This window comes from Pholcus phalangioides, unplaced genomic scaffold (genome assembly GCF_987345545.1).
Source record: "Pholcus phalangioides strain wild (caught in Gottingen) unplaced genomic scaffold, Ppha-v1.0 ptg000010l_1, whole genome shotgun sequence".
Lineage (NCBI taxonomy): Eukaryota > Metazoa > Arthropoda > Arachnida > Araneae > Pholcidae > Pholcus > Pholcus phalangioides.
In genome coordinates this window covers 17278137-17301117 of record NW_028301603.1, presented here as the reverse complement: position 1 = coordinate 17301117, position 22981 = coordinate 17278137, and the positions used below count along the sequence as shown (strand labels likewise).

At 38.9% G+C, this 22981-nt stretch overlaps 1 protein-coding gene across 1 annotated transcript in view; it reads left to right on the top strand.

Moving 5' to 3' along the window:
* The first annotated feature begins 7419 nt into the window (after positions 1 to 7419).
* LOC149081013 (uncharacterized) overlaps positions 7420 to 22981 on the top strand; it is a 236654-nt gene continuing 221092 nt past the window's right edge. The window contains exon 1 of the mRNA XM_089237746.1: positions 7420 to 9103. Coding sequence (XP_089093872.1) covers positions 8874 to 9103 — 230 coding nt within the window. The 5' untranslated portion in view covers positions 7420 to 8873. The remainder of the gene's footprint in view (positions 9104 to 22981) is intronic.

Genomic DNA, 22981 nt, shown 5'->3' with positions numbered 1-22981 from the left:
CAGTTGACGACTGCCTCGGTCAAGCGCTCACTTGTGCCGAATTGTTGGTCCGTGAAATTTTCGTATACTTATAGCTTCATTTTAAAAGCTGGTGCTTGCACAAGTATGCTTGTACCGCGTGGAGACGAAAGGGAAGTTGCAACGCATGTAAAATGCATGCTCGTCAAGCTTGCAGTTACGTGTGTATGGACTTTTACACAGAGAGAGACGATGTCACTCTCCGCTGCTCATACAGAGTGAGAAAGATTGGATACCAATTCGGAGATGAAGATGAATTCCGGAAAGAAAACCCACATGCCTCTATGGAATCGAACTACCAACCTCTCACAATCCGGGCGAGTTCTCTCCCCTAAAACTACAGAGAGGGGTGTACAGAGTACTCACACTATTTCTTCACTATTTCTTACGTATGAATTTTTTTCAGATCTCTGTGGGGCCCACCCCCCCCCCCCCATAGTCACCTGTCATGGTTTCCTTTCAATTTATTTTCATCCGTGGCTCCCTCGGAATATCCTAGGATAGTGATGGGCAAACTACGGCCCACGCGGGACACATGCGGCCCGCCAAACATGTTCCGGTAGAAAAATATCAATACAACACACAATACAATAAATATCTATACAGAACATATTTACTTCATAAAAATACGGGGGGGGAAAAATCGGGATCCATAAGGAATATCACAAATTTATCGCCAAAAAAATTAGTCAGATGCAGGTAAAGTTGTCAATTACAACCATACAAAATAGCCAAAGGCAAAGTAAAGTTGCCAACTATCGCTAAAGTTGTTGAAAAATCGCCAATGGCGGGAAGTAGCTTCCACAAGACGCCATGGGTGAAAATTTACAATCCACCGACCAAAACGTATATGCTCGACGAATATGCGAGATGAACATGTTTATATGATATGTGTGACATGATAATTATAACCAGAGCTCGGATTATATGCAAATACATATATGCCCATATGCATTTGCATATTTTGGTTTTTTTTTAGCATTAATGCTTTACAAATGCATGGAATCAAGGAATTTCCCAAATAAGTAAACATTTTTGAAAGTTCATTGAAGCTCAACCACTTTTTTTTTAGAATTTTTCAAAATAATATTGCTCATAATATTTTCATAACATCATTTCTTCCTCCCGCATTTGGGATTAGAACAGTTGTTATTTAAAACGGCGGTTCTCAACCGGTGCTTCGCGGAACCCTTGGGGCTCCTTGTGCACTCTCCCACTCGAGGAAAATAAAACCAGTAAAATTTAAAAAAATAATTATAAATATTTTTAGATAGTAAAAATAAATCAGTAACTTATACCGCATATCTGGCCAGCGGGCTGAAAAGTTTGCGCACCACTATCCTAGGATCACAACGACCCGAGGTTGAGAACAACTGCTCTCAACGAATCGAAGAAAAAGCTGCCTTAAGTGATTAAGGTACTTACGTATCAAAGTGCAGTTCGAGAGATCTCAGTTTGGATTCCGGGCAGCTCACTTGTATAGCGAGGACATAAATTATTTTTAATTATTCTTCACCACTCATTTGGCCATGTTGTTGTTGTTTTTAAGTTCGTAACAATCTTGGGAATGAGAATAAAAAAAATTAAGCACCTTGCGGCACCCCTGCATAACCCCCAGTAAATTCAGTGGCACCCTAACAGCATCAATCACATCGGTTGAGCATTACTTTAAAAATTAGTATCTTAAAATAACTTAATCTTCAAAACACTTGGTGGCTCCCCCTAGCCGGTCTCGAAGCACGTAGTGGCACTCTATAGTACCTTAAGACATCGGTTGTGAATATTGATATTTTAAAGATGATTTCAACGCAACTCTTGACGAGAACAATATTGGCATGGGTCTACCCAGGGAGCTTAGATTGCCCTTATGTCAGTGAAGTAAAAATATAAGAAAAATAATGCCACGGCACAACATAAAACGTTCTTAATTGAGATGACTGGTACCTTAGAACTGGGGGCGGGGGCAGGCAATACACTTCTTTGCACTAGGTTTCTGTTTGTCCATGATGCTGTTGAGACCGGGCCCGTCTTAGAAGTACCATAGATCACCAGAAAAGATGATTTTTCTGGACCCCTCCGCCCGTTTGAAGCAATTGCCTACCACAATTTACATACATATCCTCGAAAATTGTAACCTGATCTTACTATTATGAGGACCATTCGCACTTGAATGCCCGGGCTGTACTGAATCCGACCCATGCGTTAAGAAGGTACTGTGGACTACCTCTTCTCGTGGCAACCTATAAGGAACATAACATCGTATAGAAATCATTATACAAATTATCACACTACATACATTGAAAGTAATTTCATTTTCGGCCACTGCTCGAGCTGGATTTCACTGGCACCTCCTAAGACTCCACAACACGTCGACTGAGAATTTTTATTGTATAAATTATCCACTCTCTTTGAGATGATAATTTTATTCTCCAGATTTATCTCACGGCATTTCTGCGCAATCTCAAGGTGCTTCAGAAACACCCTCCTAAAATACTGAAACCCACCGGTAAGGAATCACTCTACAAATTATTAGTTACCATCAACGTATGTCATGGCTCCTATCCTGCAACAGAGCCGCTAGTTTGGGATCTTAGGTGTGTCCCCATCCCAGACTTTTCACGGGCTCCCTATAGTGAATTTATAGTGTGAAAAACATGGAAAGAGACGAGAGAGAGAGAATCGTCCCGGCCCGAGGGCTGGAGCCCCGTCAGCCCTACCCGCATGGGGACCATGACATACGTATATATCAGTGTTCTTCAATCTTTTGACATTCGTGCACCGGTGAAAACAATTAAGCAATGTCACGGACCGGGTGGAAATTGGAAAAAATAATTTACGATCTCCGGCCAAAAACGATTGATAATTTGTTTACCGGCAAAAAATATGAATGCGGAAAATAGTTAGAGAAACAGGCGGAAAATAAATAAATAGGAAGAATGACCTGTAGACAGGAAAAAATAAACATGTTTAATAATTTGCGCAATGGCGAAAAAAAGGAATAGACAGGAACAATAATTTGCGGGCCAGCAAAAAATAACTATGCAAAATAATTTACGACAGGTGAAAAATAAATATTGAAAATGATTTATGGGCAGGAAAAAACTAATACGTATAATTATTTGCGGATAGGATAATTCCCCAGCACGCAAAAATGAGTAAATAGAAAAAATAATTTGTGAGGAACCGATAAAAACAAACATATGTACACAAAATAATTTGCAAACAGGAAGAAAATAAATAAATAGGAAACGTGATTTTTGGACAATAAAAAATAAATATGTTTAATAATTTTGCGGAAAGGCAAAAAAATTAAATACATAAGAAAAATAAGTCGTGGACAAGGAAGAAATTGATTTGTTAAATTCTTTGCGGACTGACAGTGAAAAGATTGGAAAAATAATTTGCAAAGGTAAAAAATAAATATCTTTACTAACTTGTGGACTTGGCAGAAAATGAATAGATTGGAGAAATAATTTGTGGATCGCCAAAAAAATTAAATATGGAAATTAATTTGCAGACCGGCAAAAAATAAATAAACAAGAGGAATAATTTGCAGACCGGCTGATGACAAAACATAAATAATAAATTTAGAGACAGTATTTTATTTCTTCAATCTGATACTATATGCAGCGGCTACATAGAATAAGCGAAATTTTTTGCGGTTGGGTAGACAGTTCTTACGGACCAACACAGTTCCACGGACCAGTGGTTGGAGAACACTGGTCTATATCATCAACCACCATCACGTAACAGGGACTCTAGGCTGAGATCTCCGGCGGGTCCACGGTCCAGATTTTTCTGGACGGTTTTTTTAAAATTAAAACTGAAAAAAAAAAAAGAATCATGTAGGGCCACCGGACTGGAGCCTTGTCAGTCCTACCATGAACTACGGCCACCGTAGGGCCAACAGTTTGGGAATCGCAGAAAAATTAAATTTCCATTGTAGAGGAAGAGCCTATCTGTTGTTCAATAGGAATTACCAAGGAAGAAAGCGAGTGGCAGAAAGGCCTTGGCCTCGATAAATTTATACTCTACACAATGCACAACTGTACATACTGTATTTATACGTACTATGCACATATTCCCCCTTTATATGTATTTGCTCCCCCTTTCCTTGCATTTACCTACGCCCATCGTTTTATAGTGGGGCCAAAAAAAAGAAAAACCTCGAAGCGGGAAAGTGTGGGTAAAAAAATAGGGAAACCAAGGGAAAACCCCTGTGATCACCTGGAGAAGCAGGGACTTCCCTCGTCCCGTTTTTTCTTTTTTTAAATGCAGCATGGGATCTGCACATCATGAACCGCCTTGAACCCATCATTCTCCCATCTCCTATATTTACGTATATAAAAAAAATATATATTAAGAGACCTTGGCGGGAATCGCTTTCACAGGGTACAGTATCTTTTTTTTTCTGTCTGGTCTTGTACACGAAGGAGGTTAGTGTGTGTGTGTCTGTGATTTACTGGAAGCACGTAGTAATTGCTTTTTTAGAGATTAAAATTGCGATACATCGTTCCTGAAATTTATGGGTAAACCCCGGAAAATTTTCGTGTATCTCGAATGAAACTTTCTCATACAAGACATTAGGGGAAGAGGATGGGGTTGGGCGTTAATTTTTTCTTCTTAAATTTACTCGTAATAATACTAATATGCAATTTTACACTGAATGATTAATTATGACAACCTCCTCTGTTGTTTGTTGGTAGGCGGTACTTTGAATCGGAGGAGTGGGGGGGGAAAGAGGATTGTACTATACAGTGTTTCACAATGTTGGACCGCATACGAGTAAAAACGTTCTTATACTTCCGGACGTAGACAGGGCTACTACATCTATGCACAGATTCACGCAAGACGAAATCACTCACTTAGACACGCGTACGCGGCTTGTATACATTTAGACACGCGTACGAGACTTGCATACCATTTTAGACACGCGTACGAAGCTTGTAAACAATTAGACGACGCTTTCATACTAATTTAAGATATGCGTAGGAGGTTCACATACCCATACAGGCATGCATATCAGGCTTACACATGCGTACGAGGCTTGCATACCTCTTAGACAGGCGTGTGGAGCTTACGCACAATTAGAGATTCACACGAAGCTTGCATGCCGTTTTGGATATGAACACCAGGTTTGCACATCCTTAAACATGTACACGAATCTTGCATATCCCTTAGACAGGAGTAAGAAGCTTACATCCAATTAGACATTCACATGAATTTCACACCATTTTAGATGCGTACGGAGCTTACATACCAATAGACATTCACACGAAGCTCGCTTACTTTTTAGACATGTGCAGAAGGTTTGCTTACCCATTTGACATGCATACGAGGCGTTCATACCCTTGGACATGCTTACGAGGTATGCTCACTCATTAGACATGCGTACGAGATATGTTCACTCATTAGACATGCGTACGGGGCTTGGATAGAAACTTGCTTAACTCTTCCCCCACTCCCCGACATATGTACGAGGTATGCATACCCCTAGGAATGCGTGATTAGCTTACGTATTTCCTTGTTTATCGTGCCGTTATCAATGTCTGCACTCATTTCTTTCCCACCATTGATGAGTATTTTAAGCGTAATCCCCAAATGCCTGTCATGCCCCCCCCCCCCAGGGACTACGCGTATCTCGCGCGTAAGGACAATCCAGAATGCTGATATCAGAACATTAGTTCTACAGTTTTCATTTTATACAGCACATACTTTACTAATCATAACTGTATTCAGCGCCCAGAGGCACGTATGTGTGAGTGTGTATTTTTAGCCCAATTTTCCGGGGGGGGGGGGAGGAGGAAGGAAAGAGAAGGGGGCATTTACCTATGGAAGTTACCTATGGTTGCTAAAATTTCCCAAAATTCAAATATGTAGTAAACCATCCACTGGCTAAACTAACTAAACATCATCACCCCCTCTTGTCATTTCCCCTTCCTCAATGTCTATTTCCACACAGGGCTTCAGCTCCGAGTGGGGGCCCTGCACGTCATATACCCTGCAGAATTAGCTATTATTTTCCAACGAAATAATTCACATATTTTAAATGATTCTAATATGAAGAGGGGAAAAATTTTCGACAAAGAAATGAAGTATTATTCTGCTTTTGCCTAATTGAAATAAGTACACCAGTAGTTCCCAAACTTCTGTCAAACATGGCTCCTTAGCCCAATTCACGTTTCACCTACGGCTACCCAGAATAGTTTAGTTAATAGTTAATATTAGGCAGTCGATAGTTTTACTTATAAAAGAATCGCTTCACAGCATAAAAACAGACACAAAAACCAATATCCACAGCTCACCACGACGCCCCTGACAAAGGTTGGCGACGCGCCAGAGGAGCTGCGACGCACACTTTGAGAAACAGTGTAGAGTATACTGCAATCCGGCCGACCGGCTAGTCCTGCAATTCCAATAATAACCCGGCGTTTCTAGGCTGGCTCCCTTTACGTGTGGAAGACGAAAACATGTTACTGCTAGTCTAAGGTTCAACTTTGATATGAAAGGGGGCCCTGGGCAAAAAAGAAATTATTGGACCCTTGTGAGTGAAGTCAGAGATATTTCGGTGGTCAATGAATATATGTTGTTTAAATTTTGGGGGCCTTGGAGGCAAATGCCCTCTTTTTCCCCATGCGGGGTTATGCATATAAGTTTTTTGTTTACGCACATTATTCAATTTGTTTTTTTCAATTACCATTCAGTAATTCGGCTTAACCTTAGTTAAATACGTGCCGGATTAATGAAAGTCTAGTGTTAATGAAGATACCTGTATTAATTGAGGTACTGCATATTAGTGTAATACGTACTATCGAATATGTATCGTGTGTGGATGTAAACTTTTTTTTCAAGGAAAGCAGATGTTTACTCAAAAAATGTAAAAAAAAAAAAAAAATCCATTAATTTAATGTACATTTTTGCGAGTACCATTTACTACTTATAGTTTAGTTTCGATATAACGTTGAAGCAATGACGTCACACCACCGAACGACCAATAACGGAAGGGATCTTAAAAAAAAACTAGGCTGCCTAGATTTTTTTGGTTTTCGCGGGTCTTTTAGAGTGTACCCCTCCCACCAAAGAGACGAGGGGGGTATAAGAAAGTGAGTACTGGTGAGGACTTTCAGTGGCGATGGGGTGGGGGGACTAAGAGGGCTAAATCACCAGGGATGCAGGAGTCTAGGTTTCGTGCAGGGGAAAGTTCTAGATATAAATGGTGGATTCCCCCTTCAATATCAGTGCCTCCCCCCCCAAAAAAAAAAATTCGCTACAAGAGATTCTCCATTATACGGGGGGGATGTGGGGGGGGATAAGCAAGGCCTATTACTACAACGCTAGAGGGTACAGTAGGTATTTCTAGGGGCAGGGTGGGGAGGGTATAGAAGATGCCGTGGATGCGACACCGCTATGTGTGTGTGTGTGCGCACACGCGCGCGCTGCCGTGTGTATTTGTGGGTCAGTTTTTCATCAGTCATCATGCAGCATAGTAGCAGCAGCGGCAGTGCTTTTCAAGATCTCGTCTAGGGGAGAATATACATTGTGGGGATGTTGTGCAGCACGCCAGAAGCACGTGGATGATAAGGAAGGGATGGTGTTGTCGTCGTACGCGCTCCTCTCCGGCATCATCATCAGAGACGACGACAAGGACGACGTCGTCGTGTTTCCATCTGGTTCGCGACTCCTGCGTAAATAAGAACAACATACGTTTGTTGCTGTTAGAGAGAGAGAGACTTGGAATTATATTTATATAGAAAAGGAAAGAGAAAAGGAAGATGATATATTTATGCGTGGGAATATACGAGAGAGACATTGGACATTACTGTGATCCGACGTTTGGGACATAACACTTCAAGGACTTGAGTACCGAATTCTTCTAAGTTTAATGGAATCCTACCTAGACGATGCTGGTGAGCAATACGCACGTCTCATCGATTGTCCATCATCCTACAGACATTGGTACATTGGCTTCCAAGTGTCCACCACATCCCAAGAAATAACGAGATAAGTTTCGACCATGAGGTAACGATTGACTCATTTTCATCTTTGTTGGTTGATAGTTCCTAAAGACAAAGACTTTTAAGTAATATTTTTTTCTACACCTTTGTGAATCAGCAGTTCCTATTTAATGTTTTAAAAGTTTGGCACAGAGTTTCCATGTTGATTAGATGGAGAGAGAGATCGAAGTTTTTAGCCATATTTGTGAGAGTTCCTAAATGTTAAATAATTAAGTTCATCGTGTGAGTTCCTAACTCGTTGATCATTATTTTTTTTTAATTTACGTCACGTGATTCGTTCGTTCTGGTGAAAAAAGTTCCTGAATATTTGAAAAAAAAAAACAGTTGATATTATAGAAAATAATGGTGGATAGTTTTAAGAATATGTTGACAAATCTGAAGTGATCATTGCCAGTTCCTGAAGAAAAAAAACCCAGTAATACAGCGAAACGTTCCTATTTTTTTTTACGACATTGTTTGAAGAAGTCTGTACTGAGAAATTAGCCTTAGGTTGCAGAGTTGAAGAAAGCCGTTTTGTCCCTTCGAAAACAACGGAGGAGTGTTCCTATATAACCTTGTTATCAATTTAGCATTGTGATAGATCCTCCTTGCTAATTATTATATTATTTTAATTATACGGAAAATACGTTGATGATATTTCGTCGCACGGGTCTATTTTGGTGAATGAATCACGCACATCTGATCATACGCCGTATTATACGAGACTGTTTCCCTCATCACTGACCACGAGATAAGTTTGTTGAATATTCTGCGTCATCTCGATCTATCGAGCTGATCGATCGTTGAGTTTCGATTCTACAATATTCGCTTATTTCTGCCACATTGAATTCGATCGGAGTCATGGATAAGCGTAAGAAGTGCAAAGTCGATGGCAAAAAGTCGTCGTCTCAGCAGAAACGCCACCGTAAAAACTCGCCGAAGTGTCTGGACAGAACATCTGAACCGGCCGAGAATGAACAAGAGAATCGTCATGATAATCACCATAGAGAAGATGAAGAAGAAGAGGACACCACTGCTGTCTCCATAAACGAAGAAGCGGACGTGTCCAACGAAGAGAGTCCTACTAAAGAGTAAGTGTTTAGTTCCATTTTTACTTATAATACAGCGCATTTTTCCCCTATTCATTACACTCTAGTATTATGCAATATACAGCAGCCTTTCTCAATCTTATCGGGGAAGCCTTGGAAGAATACCCAGGTTCTCTGGGGATCTCGTTCGAAGGTTTTGGGAGCACCGCCTGGAATATCAAAAACTGCATATTTGTCAATGCTAGTCATTAGTACTTCTCGAAGTACTCTAACAATGTCTTTGGAACCCAAATGTTCTACGGAATCTCGGTAGAGAAACGCTGGTATATAGTATAATATACAACTTGTATATTGTGTGTTGTGCTATCAAATTCACCTCTTTTTTCCATGTCAAGATTTCTCTCCATTTAGTTCCAGATGAATTTAGATTAGCATATTTCGATCACACGCGGGAGAAATTTACGGTCGTCAGTTTAAGGGTCAGCGCTTCATTTGTATCCAACAATACTGCGAAATATTAGTTGGCGACAGCACTGATTTAAACTAATTTTAATACACAGTGTTTCATGCGGCACTTCTGCCTATACGCACGGCACCATAATACTGTAGAGGCAGATAGTTTTGGAATCATTGGTTGACAGTGTACCTGTTTCTGGCATCGGCAAACAAAGTATGTGCCCAGGGCTCCCAAATTTGGCTGTCTTTTACATTTTAGTCCCCCCCGGTGAAGGTGGGGAAATAAGCAAAAGCCATGGAATTTATTTTTACAGTAATTATACTGTTACAAAACACTACTCTGTAACTACGCTTCTCAGTGCTTCTTCACATGTAATAAGGGAAGGGCCCATAAATTCCTGTTTGCGCAGGGACCAACTTTGCCATCTGGACCAACAGGGCCTGAAGAAACAGGTCCTGTTGGTCCAGATGAATTTTCTCGATAAACTTGGTGAAAAGAATAGTGTTTTTCAACAATGCTCTCAGTAGCGATTGTTTCCTTCGACATAATTTTCTTTAAAAATGCTTCTGATGACGTTTATTCTGTTACACAATGGGGAACATCTACTGTTTCTTTTTAATCTCATCTAAGTTAATTTTCATAATATTCATTTATTATATCAGGAATTTCAATTATCATTAGTATGAGGAGTATAGCGGTGAGCATTAATGAGGATATAAATGTTGACTAATTACAAAACGTTCAGTTAATTCTTGAATTATGATAATCCTCGTGTGTTATACGAGGTTCTAACACAACCTTGTCGATTGTTTTCTTTAAAAATTATTGATATTTAAATGAATTCTTTAACTGAAATGAGTAAATTCTTAGGTGTCCGCGAAGAATGCTATTTGGCAATAAATTATAATGCAAAGGTGCTTCGAGGTTTTTGACTCGCGAGTAATCCAAGTTATAATAAGCGCGAAATATTCGATTAAATTGCTCGAAGTTGAGCAAATTCTCGACTTAGAGCTTGAAATGAACGTGAGAAAACCCTGTAACAAAGTAATGCAGCTTTGATAGTTTATTCTTTGATCATGTGACTCAATTCAAATCAATTTCTTCTCAAGAATAATGTGCCTAACGTTTTTTTTAGAGTAGACACTGCTTATACTTGAATCTATACCATTCTGGTATTATTATCAATCATCACTTTCGCAAAGTATGAACCCGACGTAGTATATCGCAATATGGAGAAAAACTTCGTTTATGGTTATCAATGTTTCAGTTTATGTTATCAATTTTTTTTGAATCCAAAGTTTTTTTTTTTTTTGCGCATTTTGAGACAAAGTTGTACCAATTTTTTTTTCACCTATATGTTATCGTTATCAGACTGCAGACCATTTTAGGAGAGGGGAATTCTCTACATTGTTAACAAGCATTTGCATATTCCATCCACGTACTATACTGATCCAGTCATACTAACCGCTATTTATCGATGTTAGATGTGGCGACACGTTTAATTTTTTTCTTAGTTCTCGAATGAAAATCACGTGCGGCTTATACAAACGTGCGGCTTTTCCACGAGAACTTTCGGTTATTTCTCTCACTGCGGCCTATTCACCAGAAATTACGGTTATACAAAGCAGCGACTGAAAATACTATAGATAATATATTACACCTACATTACATAAATACCCCCATATAGGTGGGTCTCTCGAGCTCAATATTTAAATAAATATCTGTTGAACATACCGAGATATTGGGAGAGGGAAGGGGACCCGTTTCCACGGGGGTCCAGTAGAAGTTAATAAGTATGACTGCGTGTGGAGAGGAATTCTCTTCTCTACAGTTCTCATACCGAACATATTACAGAAATAAATTCTTAAATAGTGACCGCAATCAGTCAGATTTTACTTCAGATTCCATCTTGATATGTATAGTATATTCATGGCTTTCCGCGTGGTTGGACCGACTGACAAAGTCCTTAGAATGAGGTCCAATCCAGAAAGCCCAACAAGAGGGACTTATAATTAAAAAAAACAGACAAAAAACATTGTAATATACCATACAGGGTTCTTTGAAGAATTCTAACCTAGAGGAAACGCCAGACCTCGGAATAGAATACGAAACCGGCTCTATATAGAACATAGTTGGCCTTGGATGTACAGAATGCCCGGATCAAAGAAAAAATGCCCCTAATTTCAAACAATGATTAAAAATCAGTGATGTCACGTAGGGGGTGACGATATTAGAAAAACTTGTATACCCCCCCCCCCCTACGAGTTTGACGATAAATTTTTTCAAAGCGTCATCACGTACGCTGCCATTGCTGTGAGCCAACAAAGAGAAAAATGGTGTCACCATAGGACAGTGATTCTCAAACCTTTGTTCCTCTTGCGGCTCCCCAGAATAGTCTGGAAGATAATTCTACCCCCTCCTCCCATATAAAAGATTCACTTCAAAGCATAAAAATAGGCATACAAATCAATATCTCCAGCCCGTCGTGACGTCCCCGACAAAGGTTGGCAACGCCCCTGGAAGCCACGGCGCACACTTTGAGAAACATTGGAAAGAGCGTAAAATGTTCTGTGGGTATGTTAGCTCTCTGTTATCGACGGTGAACCTGAGAACCGGATTTTTCTTCTCCAGGATAATTTTCTTTCAGATGAGGCAACATTCCATGTGTCCAACAGGGTTAATAATAGCATAATTTTCCGAATTTAGTGCTCAGAACAGTACAGGACCATATTTTTGTCCCTTTGCCCAGCCCCTAATAGGAATGCAGACGGGGCAAGTAAACAGCCTGGGAAGGTGTATTTAATGAAAGGCAATAAATACGTTTGTGTAAATTGGAGTTCTCAGAAAATCCTCATGCCATTTGTACACCACACTATTTCAAAATCAATGTGTGGTGCAGGCTTTCACGTGATTGGCCATTATCCATCCGGGCAACAAAAGGAGCACACGTGGAAGTGCATTGATTTTTTTTTTTTTACAAAAACTTTTTGAGTGTTGCTTCGATTTACATACTTTTCTCATCTTTTCCAACTTCGTGTAAAGTGTAGGAACTGATCAAAAATAGGGCATTTGATCCGAATACCCAATATTTTAAGGTAAAACGTTCCTTACCGATTTCAGATTTTATTAGGAGAGATCTCACATAAATATTGTGCTTCTTTCACATTTATGTAATGCGGCTTTTCAGAAAAGATTTTATTAGGCAATTTTTCACAATTATGTCACTGTTTATTTAAAAAAAATCGTGTACGGTTCATCAGCCGTATTCGACTATCCATCTTAATACAGTCACCATTATCCACTATTACGGTAAGTTTCGGTTTCCGTGTGTATAATACATGTATATGACAATTCCTTGCATTATGTCTGAGAAATATGTAGCCGAAAGAAATTTCACCTTATATAGTGATAGGAACCGAGACACCAAGTTCTGTCACTATCGGTGATATAAGCACATTGTTCCTGAGTGCCTCCGGGGAACCTAACCATTTATGGAGCTTAGAGAGAAAGATATATATACATGGGCAGGTGCAATATCTGCATATATATATATGCACATCGCCAGTAAACAAGTACTATAAAATTCATGATAGAAAAATGGTGATTGAGGTGAACAAAAACGCGATTATAAATCACGAAATCGTCATAATCGAGAAGGGTTCTCGATAAAATTTGATCTGCTTCTCTTCAGGGATTTTCATTGAATCAGTTACTATATATCGCATCAATGAAAAACTGTCACTCTGCTACTGGGTTGATCTAAATCGCTGCACCGTGTGGTGGTTTGATTCGGTCCAAAGACATTCGTCACCAGTTGCCGCCTGTATCTAGCTTCTCGGTAAGCCGTGTGGATCATACAGTGGAACCTATCTGATTGATTGAGACTCATGAGACTAGACTTTTTGTCCCAGAAATGGTGGTGTCCCTTATTCAAGGTGCCCATCAAAACGGAGGTTTTACTGTATATGTCAGTAATTTGTACTTTGATCAGCCTATAAATTTGTACAAATCACCCTAAAAATTTAGTTGTGAGAAAAATCGGCTCCCCTGACACAGATATTTTACTGGAATAAACCTTAGGAGAAACTTTTACAATTCTCTCTGTGTGGTAATTGATAAATGGATATTATGATTCGCCGGAGTGCCTACGGGATGTGATGAATCACCAATATAGTATATTGTATTATAAAGAATAATACCATCTATTAACTTAAATGATGTTCTAGTAATCTATAAGCTTAGGATTTAGCCGGAAAATGTTGCGTTTCGTAGTAGTTATATCGGGTATAAATTGATCGTAAGGACGGGATGGGAGAGGAAAAATCATGTAATCGTGATCACATGGGGAGAGATGTGGTTTATTTCGTGTTTGCTCATCATAAATCTCAGCTGGTGTTTTAAATGTGATCGATCAGAACACATTAAGTTCCATCCGCTTTTTTTCCGTATGGGCGTGTTTGTTGTATGTTTTCAGGGACGAGCGGATCCGCCCGTTCTTGTATTAATAACAGTGGGCCGAAACCGTTAATGATTTCAATGACGATAATGATTCCCACCATCCATTTGATTTTGCGTTTTCTACGGAAACAGGTGTTGATGCAGTTTTCTCTCATCGAACTTATTATTTCCCATAGACGGGGGGGACTCTCTGACCGTTTTTTTTTTTTTCTTGGTACGCGAGCGCCATATACGCATATGTCCATCCCCCAAAGAAGAGTACCCATGTGGCAATTCTGCCCGGATTCATCTTAATACCAATTCTTGACCAGGATTTGTATCACGGGGGATATTTAATTGGAGAATTCATCAATACATACAGTCGGCTTCGCGTTTAACGGATAAACGGACACCCCCGCCAAGCGTGTGAAGTTCTCTGGAACCAAAATTTCTCTCATAGAGACAAAATGTTGAAGATCCTCCTCTTAATATAATAATTTTAAAAAATTTGATCCGTTTAATCAAATATTAGAGAAGTTGTGAATCTCAAAAGGTTTATAAGTGCCAATTTTTTTTTCTCGAGTTAGTGGATTCGAGATACTATCCCTAAGCTAGTGGTATCGGTAACAATCAAAAGAGTATGCGAAAAATCTAAAAAAAATATAAAGTTCTTACAGCGCTCACAAGATGGCATGGAGTCATCTTCAACGTGCGTTTTCCTAAACTTTATTAACTGTTGTAAACTTTATTAATTTCTTAAGAATAAAACTTTTGGCACATAGACCTTTTTGATTTACGAATCTTCAATATATATATATTAACCACTATGTACATAAAACACGGAACATTTAAAAATTATAATAATACATATATTACAAGTTGAGACATAAAATCTCTTTCATAAAACCTCATGAATATTTTTAAAAAGAAGAACGATAAACATATTGGGATAAATCGAGAAGTTATCCATACTTAGATGATACAACCATAATTTTTTTATATGGACAGTATATTTATACAAGATTCATCGAAAAAAAGACTGGTTGTTTGTGGAGATGAATGATGATAGATGGTAGAGCACTCGTCCGGCAAGCGAGAGACCGGGGTTCGAGTCCCCGGGGGGGCAGTGATGAATTTTCTTCCTTGTAATCTTCATCTCCACAAATAACCAGTCTTTCGATGAATCTTGTATTGACAAGTGGAGAGGACGTTCTGTAAGTGTGTTTATATTTCTCCATAATCATTGGTTTTCACTGCTTATATTGGGATGCTATATTTTTGAAATAGTTTAGATCAATGTTTCCCAAAGTAGGCAATATCTCTCCCTGGGGGCGATAGAAGCTACGGGTACAATATAAAACCCTATTGGTTTGCTTGAGTTGGGGGCGATGAGAGGGGAAACCATTTTTGAAGAAGGGAGTTCGACTGAACAAAACGTCTTCTATGTGTTAGAGATACATCGACTTCTATACTTTTTATGGGCATCTTTTTTTTCAGCCACCTCGTTGGGCATTTTGCCTGTTGAGGCCTCCCTATTTGAATTTGCATTGAAGCATCTAGACTAGGGAATGTTCCCTATGCTGTCATCAATACATTTAATTGTTTTCATTTTACTTTTGTTCTTTGTTAAGCCCATAGAAAGCGCTAACTTGCTAGATGAAAGTAAAAAACAAAATACGCACAAACGCCATGGTTTCATGCAACGCTTCGAAAACAGAAAAAAATGAACGCAAAAAGAAAGGATTTGTTGAGTTTGAGTTTGTGCAACGGATTTGAATTCTGGATGCAACAAAAGACAAAAAACCAAAAATACGAAATTGCAAAAGACTGCCAAATTTCTAAAGGAGGTCTCGGACATCAAGAAAAATTCCGATGAAATCGAAGAAGATTTGGTGAGAGAACTGAAGCTTGGTATCAGAGAGAAAAGAATAGAGAAAATCAAATTTTGACTAACAAGTAACCTCTATTGCAATGGTTTCATGTGCTGAAACAGCCAGAAATTCATTAATCGTTTGGCAGAAAGCAGAGAAAATCACCAAAGATTTCGAAAAATTCACATTTTATTTTTTGCTTCAAAAGAATGGTTACACAGATTGGCAAAAGAACAATTCGAAATTCGAAACATTGCACAGAGAATCAGTGTTCGGTAGATGATATCATTTGTGATAAATGGTAATTTTGTACACTTTGCGCACTGAAGAAATGCCAGAAACTACAAAATTTTTTGGCAGTATGGCTATTAGCAGAATGACTCAAATGTACACGCACGTCTCCTATTTCTTGACAAGAATGATTATTACGAAATACCATGTGTGGAGGAGACATAACTGTGCAACATCACATATTGTTTTTGTTTTTTTTAAATTCACAGTAATTTATTTTTTGGCATGTAATAGCATTCAGGCTACCTGAAGGTTTAATATAATTTCCTCAAAGTTTTTATTTTCTTTAGGGGGAAGTGGCTCGCACGGCACATTCTCTCACTTCGATTAAGTGGTCCGCTACACATTCTCAGATCACATAAGTGACCCGCGGCACATTTACAGTACAGATCACTTAAGTGACCGGTAGTGCTGCTATTCCAGATCACTCAAGTGGTCAGCGGCATGTTCCCAGATCACATAAGTAACCTGCGGCTTATTTATAGACCACTTAAGTGACCAATGACACATATAAAGATCACGTAAGTAAAACTGCGTTCTGCCCCAGATCACTTAATTTGCCCGCGGTACTTTCTCACATCCTTCGTGTGTCCCACGATGCATTATTAGATCACATAAGTGACCTGCAGCACATTTCACAGATCACTTAAGTGACCCGGGATTCTCTTGAGTTCCAGATCCCTTGAGTGCCCCGCGGCACATCTTCGCTTCAATTAAAGTGGGCCGTGGCACATTTTCAGATTCACTTAAGAAGCCCGCGGCACGATTACGAGCCAATGAAATGGCCCGCACTCTCTCTCTCTCTCCAAAAGGTTGAGTAACCTTGTAGTAAAGGATATCGTTGCATCGAGAGGAGTTTAACATTAGACTATAGGGAATTCCAAACAAGATTTGGGGGGGAAAAAATCGTTGCACACAGAGGGATTTATATCGTCATGTCGATTATCAATGTAGTGAAGCTTCACTGCGCATTTACTCTAAAATTTCTGATGTATTTAGACGTACAATTTACCATAGATATAGCTTTCTGAGGAACAAAGAACAAACAAAAAAAATATGTTCCCATCACATGTGTGTGAAAAAGACATAAGAACACAAGAGCGTTCTTTGCTCTCACATCTCTCTCTCTCTCTCTCTCACTGTCCTTGTCTTCCACAGCTATCACTTCCATATATATAAAATACAGTATTAGAAAACTACGGGAAAAATTTCTCACCGTATTACATTTCTTACAGGCCCCCCGCCCCCGTCTCTTTTAGGGGGTTTGTAAGGGACGCGAAATAGCACATCTTCCTCTTGTGCAGTCCTACTCCATCAAGGAGAAAAGACAAAATATGACAGAGAGGAGAGACAAAAAAAAAAAAAATGAGAGAGAAATATATATATATATATATATAAAATATATATAAGCCCTCTCCCACTAAGTTGGAAAATAGTGTGGGAGATAGAGATACATACTCTTCATATTGTGTGTGTGTGTGTGTGTAACAGCAGCAGTAGCTCCCGTGTTTACACCATTTTCCCAGAAACCTCTGTTTTTGACCCTCCTTTTACTTACTTTTTTGGAAGAGGGGGCCCTCCCTCCTCGCTCTTTGAAGAGGGTCTCTTGTTGTGAATTTAATGTCTTTCTCATACCTATATCCACCATTTTTTTTTGTTTGTTACCGTTATCTTTAGTGTCAAAAAATCCTCCTCCCCTTTATCTATTCACCCCCCCCCCCCCATAAACAACAGAAAATCTCTATTAAACGTACATATCTAGGTCAAATACAGGAAAAAGATAACGCCTCCGAAAAAACAGCTTTCATGTGTGTGTGTGTATTGCAATTACAATACAGTAATGTGTTCATTTCATTTGGGGGATATTGACACATCACTGGTAAAAGGGAAATGGACTGATTGCTTTCCTTTCCGGGTCGTTGCATTTGCCTTGGAATTAATGGTAAGGACGCTCTCTCTCTCTCGTGGTTTCCGGTCCCGATACGTGGGATTGAACCCTGATCGTGTCCATTATAACGCCCCATTCGGAAGATTCTCGTTTCCTCCCCCAAACTATTAGTATTCATTGTATTTTGGTAAGGGTCTCGAACTAGAAATTTCAAAGTAAATCGCATCTACAGAAGTCGGCGATTCTCAGTCAGTGTAGACCAGTGTTTCTCAACCACCACCGGGCCGTGGCCCAGTACCGGGCCCTGGCATCATTCATACCGGGCCGCGAGTGATTGGCTGTTTCGTTTTTTCCCATTCATTTCCCGTTAGTCGTATGTTTGACTGGGCCTTCTACTTACAGAAAGTAGGCGAAATCGGGCCGCGGGCTTCCAAAGATTCAGAATCACTGGTGCAGACCATACATGCTTAATCTAAGGCCCGCGACATCACACCTGATTTTGTAAAAATGAAGTGACAGATAAGCAAATCACATTTTCAGATCATTTAAGTGACCCGCTGCACAGTTCCGAATTCCTCTAGCGGCCCGTGGTACATTTCCAGATCACTTAAGTGACCCTCGGCACAGTTCTAAATCCATGGAGTTGCCCGTGAAACATTTGCAGATCGCTTTGGTGACGCGAGATCAGGTTCCAGAGCATTTAAGCGGTCCGCGACACATTTCCAGACTTCCACATTTGTGATCATCATATTCGTGAACATTCAGATCACGCATCAGAGATCCAACAACAGATTTACAGATCACTCAAGTGATCTACCGCCCTATCCATATCACACCTCCTAGCTCTCTTGAATTGATTACGCCCAATTGATATACAAGTAGCCCGTCACCCGTTTTCCAAACCAATGAAGTGACCCGCAGTCTCTTTAAAAGTTGAGCGCCCTTGATGTAGAGTAGTGATGGGCAAATGCAGCCCACGGAGCAGATGCGGCCCACTTTGAGGTTATATCCGGTTCTCCGCGCAGATTTCAAAGTAATAATATAGAAATTTTCAATTTCAGTGTTTCAAAAGAAATTCTTTTAAGACGACGTTCCTTTTTTTTGCATGTGGAAAATATAGTTGTGAGAACTTAGAATCTGCCTTTAGAACTTATGCGTATGCAAAACACTGGAACGCATATGTAATTAATATGCATAAAATATCATTTATTTTTTCATAGTTGCTAAAGGATAAACCATTTAAATGAATACAATCTTAATTATAATACGGTCCCGATACGTGAGATGCAACCCTGATCATGTACATTAAAGCACTGAAAAACATTAAGCGCTGCCGGACTCGGAGATCCAGGACCCCTAGGTAGTTAACAGAGTCGGGGCATCCGTCTTATGTATGGGCCGCCTAGACCTGGCTTCTGCGGACCCGGTGTTGTACCGTGGGAATTTCTTGCCGGTCCGCAAAACATTTCGCCCAATTGATATACGAGCTAAATTAATTTACATTAAATAATGGAATACTACGTCTACATACTTTTCGCGTATTTCTTTTATGCAAAATTTTCGCTCATTATGCGAATGGCTCGTTAACCGAAGTTCGTCACTATACAGTGAAACTTCGATGAAAAATCGTTGTAGAGGGATTATAGTTATATTTATCAGTAGTTGACATTATACTGTGGCAGTTTCACATTATAGTATAGACATTTTAAAGCAAGACTTGAAAAGAAATCGTTGAAGAGGGATTTATTGTTATATCGAGAATATATCGTTGTAGACAGGTTTCAGTGTATTTATAAAAACTTGAACATCATTATCTTCAATATTTTTTCTTAAAACAATAATAATAATAACTTAAAATGCAATTTTTAATTGTATTACCCACAGTGTGAATATACTCAAATTTCCACTAAATACGGTAAAAGTAGAAAAAGAAAATTCTATTATATACCTTCACCGTTTTGCCAAAAATTAAATCATTATGATTTAAAGGCACAGAAACAGCTAAAATATGATTATACGACGTCATTCGAGATGACATCTTAAATTATTGCTCCCATGATCTGAAATAGTTTCGGTTTTGACAACCGGAACTTTTTTCAGCTGTGGGGTTTTGATTATGCATAAAATAGTAGAGATGAATCAAATCTATACACAGTACAGATGACATTTCTCTGATTTCTGTATAAATAGGTATTTATTACAAATAATCTATATATATAATTTCTGTGTGTGTGTGTATACGTTCTCTATACAAATCTACAATTTTAGATCGATCGTCGCCAAGTAATCGCCAAAAAATCGTTTGCGTATATACCGAACCGGACCCGACTTCAACGATAGGTTTGTCAGAGCAGGGCAAATTCCCGAAATGGACAAAAAACTGTCGGGCAACAATGGTTTTTTTCTCGGTCTCAACAATCACCTTTGGAATGTTTACTTTGGTTACCGTGGTTCCCTAGCAATGCGTTTCAAACATGTATATGCCTTTACAATGGTTTGCCATTTCTTTAATGCTGCCTTAGTATTATGTATGTAATAGTTTATATGCCTTTATATACAATGGATTTGCCACTTTTTCAATCCGCCCAGCAGTTGAAGAAAACCCGGGCAGCGCCGGGTATTATAGCTAGTCTATATATATAAAATTGATTTTCTGTGTGTGTATGTTCTCTATACAAATCTACAATTTTTGATCGATTGCCGTCAAACTTTGCATACATACCAAACGGGACCCGACTTGAACGATGAGCTACTTTAAAAGTTGGTCAGAGCTGGGCAAATGCCCGAAATAGGCGGAAAAACTGTCGGGCAACAATGGTTATTTTGGGCCTCAACAACCACTTTCGGAATGTTTACTTTGGTTACTGTCATTCCCTGGCAATGCATTTCAGACATGTATATACCTTTACAATGGTTTGTCACTCTTTTAATGATGCCAGTATAAACTGTCACTTTCCAATCTCCCCAGTAATCGAAGAAAACCCGGGCACAGCACCGGGTATTATAGCTGGTTGATTTATATATTTAAAAAAATCAGTTATTATTCAATATATAGCCAAATTCGGTTGTAACAACCCCTCGTCTTTAACCTCAATAATTTATTCTCCGGGCTGATTGTCATAGAGTAGGGGTCTTCAACCTTTCAGACACGGAGGGCCAAATTGAAACTTCCTACGAAGTCCACGGGACAAACCCATGGAATTTAGTGATATCTTAATTGAAAGGGGCAATGCGGGCCCCCCTGAGATAAACGGGGACTTTTTAAATAAAAGTCTTCAATTATTTTTGTCTTTCTGAAATTATTCATTTCTTTGTTAATTATCAATTTAGATTGCAGTAAAACCTCTTTTGCGGATATCAGTAGGACAAAAAAAAAAAAAAATCGCTCGTGAAAGAGGGATGACCGTTAATCAGGGGTTTGAAAGGTATAGTTTTATTACACACTGGGAAATTATCATTCGGCCATGAAAGAGCGGTGACCGTATCTGAGGTTTGTCCGTACAACTGTAGTTCCGAAATAATTTCTTTCACTAATTCCGAAACAGTATTTGATTAATTAGTGATTTTACCAATTAATTCTTAGATTAATTTTAATCTAAAACTACTTTAAATGATTATGTGTAATTATGTGTTTATTTCGATAATTCTGAAATTATATATTTCCTTCTCAATCTATCTAGAAATCATTTCTTGAAATTAATTTTCAATTATTGTTTCATTAATTGTGAAATAATTTCTAAAGTTCGGGAATTATTTCTTTCATTAATTCTTGAATTAATGTGGACCCGGCCAATGCCCGAAATTCGGGCTTTCGCCATGCTTTGTCCGGCCCCTATATGCCGATCCCTATATATGTATCACTAAGATATCGATATTCAGATTCCTTTGATCGTTAGGGTTGCCATAGCTAATCATAATTATAAATGGCAATAATTATAAAAAAAAAAAAAAAAAAAAATACGCCAACGTGGAGATAACCCACGAAAGCCCGAATTTCGAACATTGGCCAGGTCAACGAAGATGGCCCTTTCACGAAGTGGCCAACTTCGGGCTTTGGCAGTAACATATATATATTCAGTCGATCCCGCTTATAACGTTTTTCAAAGAACCGCAACTAAAAAACGTTATGAAACCCTATAAGAATTATAGGGCATAGTTTTTCTCCTACCATAGCTTTTTTGTGTAGTTTTTTAATTTATTAGCAAACATTACGGTACGTATAGAGATTTAATATGAAAAAAGTATGTATTTTTGTTGTTCCATTAAATATTTACGTGTATTTATACGGGAGAGATTTAGTTTGTACGTAAGAAACAAGAAATATAAAAACTATAATCTTAAATTTTTTGATTTATGTACAACCAGCAAAAATACCCGGCGCTTCCCGGGTTTTCTTCAATTACTGGGAGGATTGGATAAGTGACAAATCATTATAAAGGTATACACTGTTATACTGGCAACATTAAAGAAATGACAAACCATTGTAAAGGCATACGCATGTCTGATTCGCATTGTTAGGGAACCATGGAAACTAAAGTAAGCATTCCGATAGTGACTGTTGGGGCTTAGGAACCATTGTTGCCCGATGGTTTTTCCGCCCGTTTCGGACATTTGCCCAGCTCTGATGAACTTTTAAAGTAGCCTACGGTTCAATCCCAGACCTGTTTGGTATATGTGCAAAATTTGGGGACAATCGGTCTAAAACTGTAGATTTGTATAAAGAACAGACGTACATTCACATTTATATATAAGATGCATCTTTGAACCAAGGATGATGTTTAACGTGCTGGGAGGCAAATTGAATTTTTTGTTGTTGTAACTCTAGAAAGAAAAAGGGTTATCATCTACAGATTTAAGAATTTTTATTACTTCCTAATAATAGGAAGTGGTAAGTGAAGCTCCCTCTACACTTGGAGCTTTTCTTTTTCAACTTTGTCTGAGACATTTTGACTTGAACTTGCGCTAAATCTGACGAT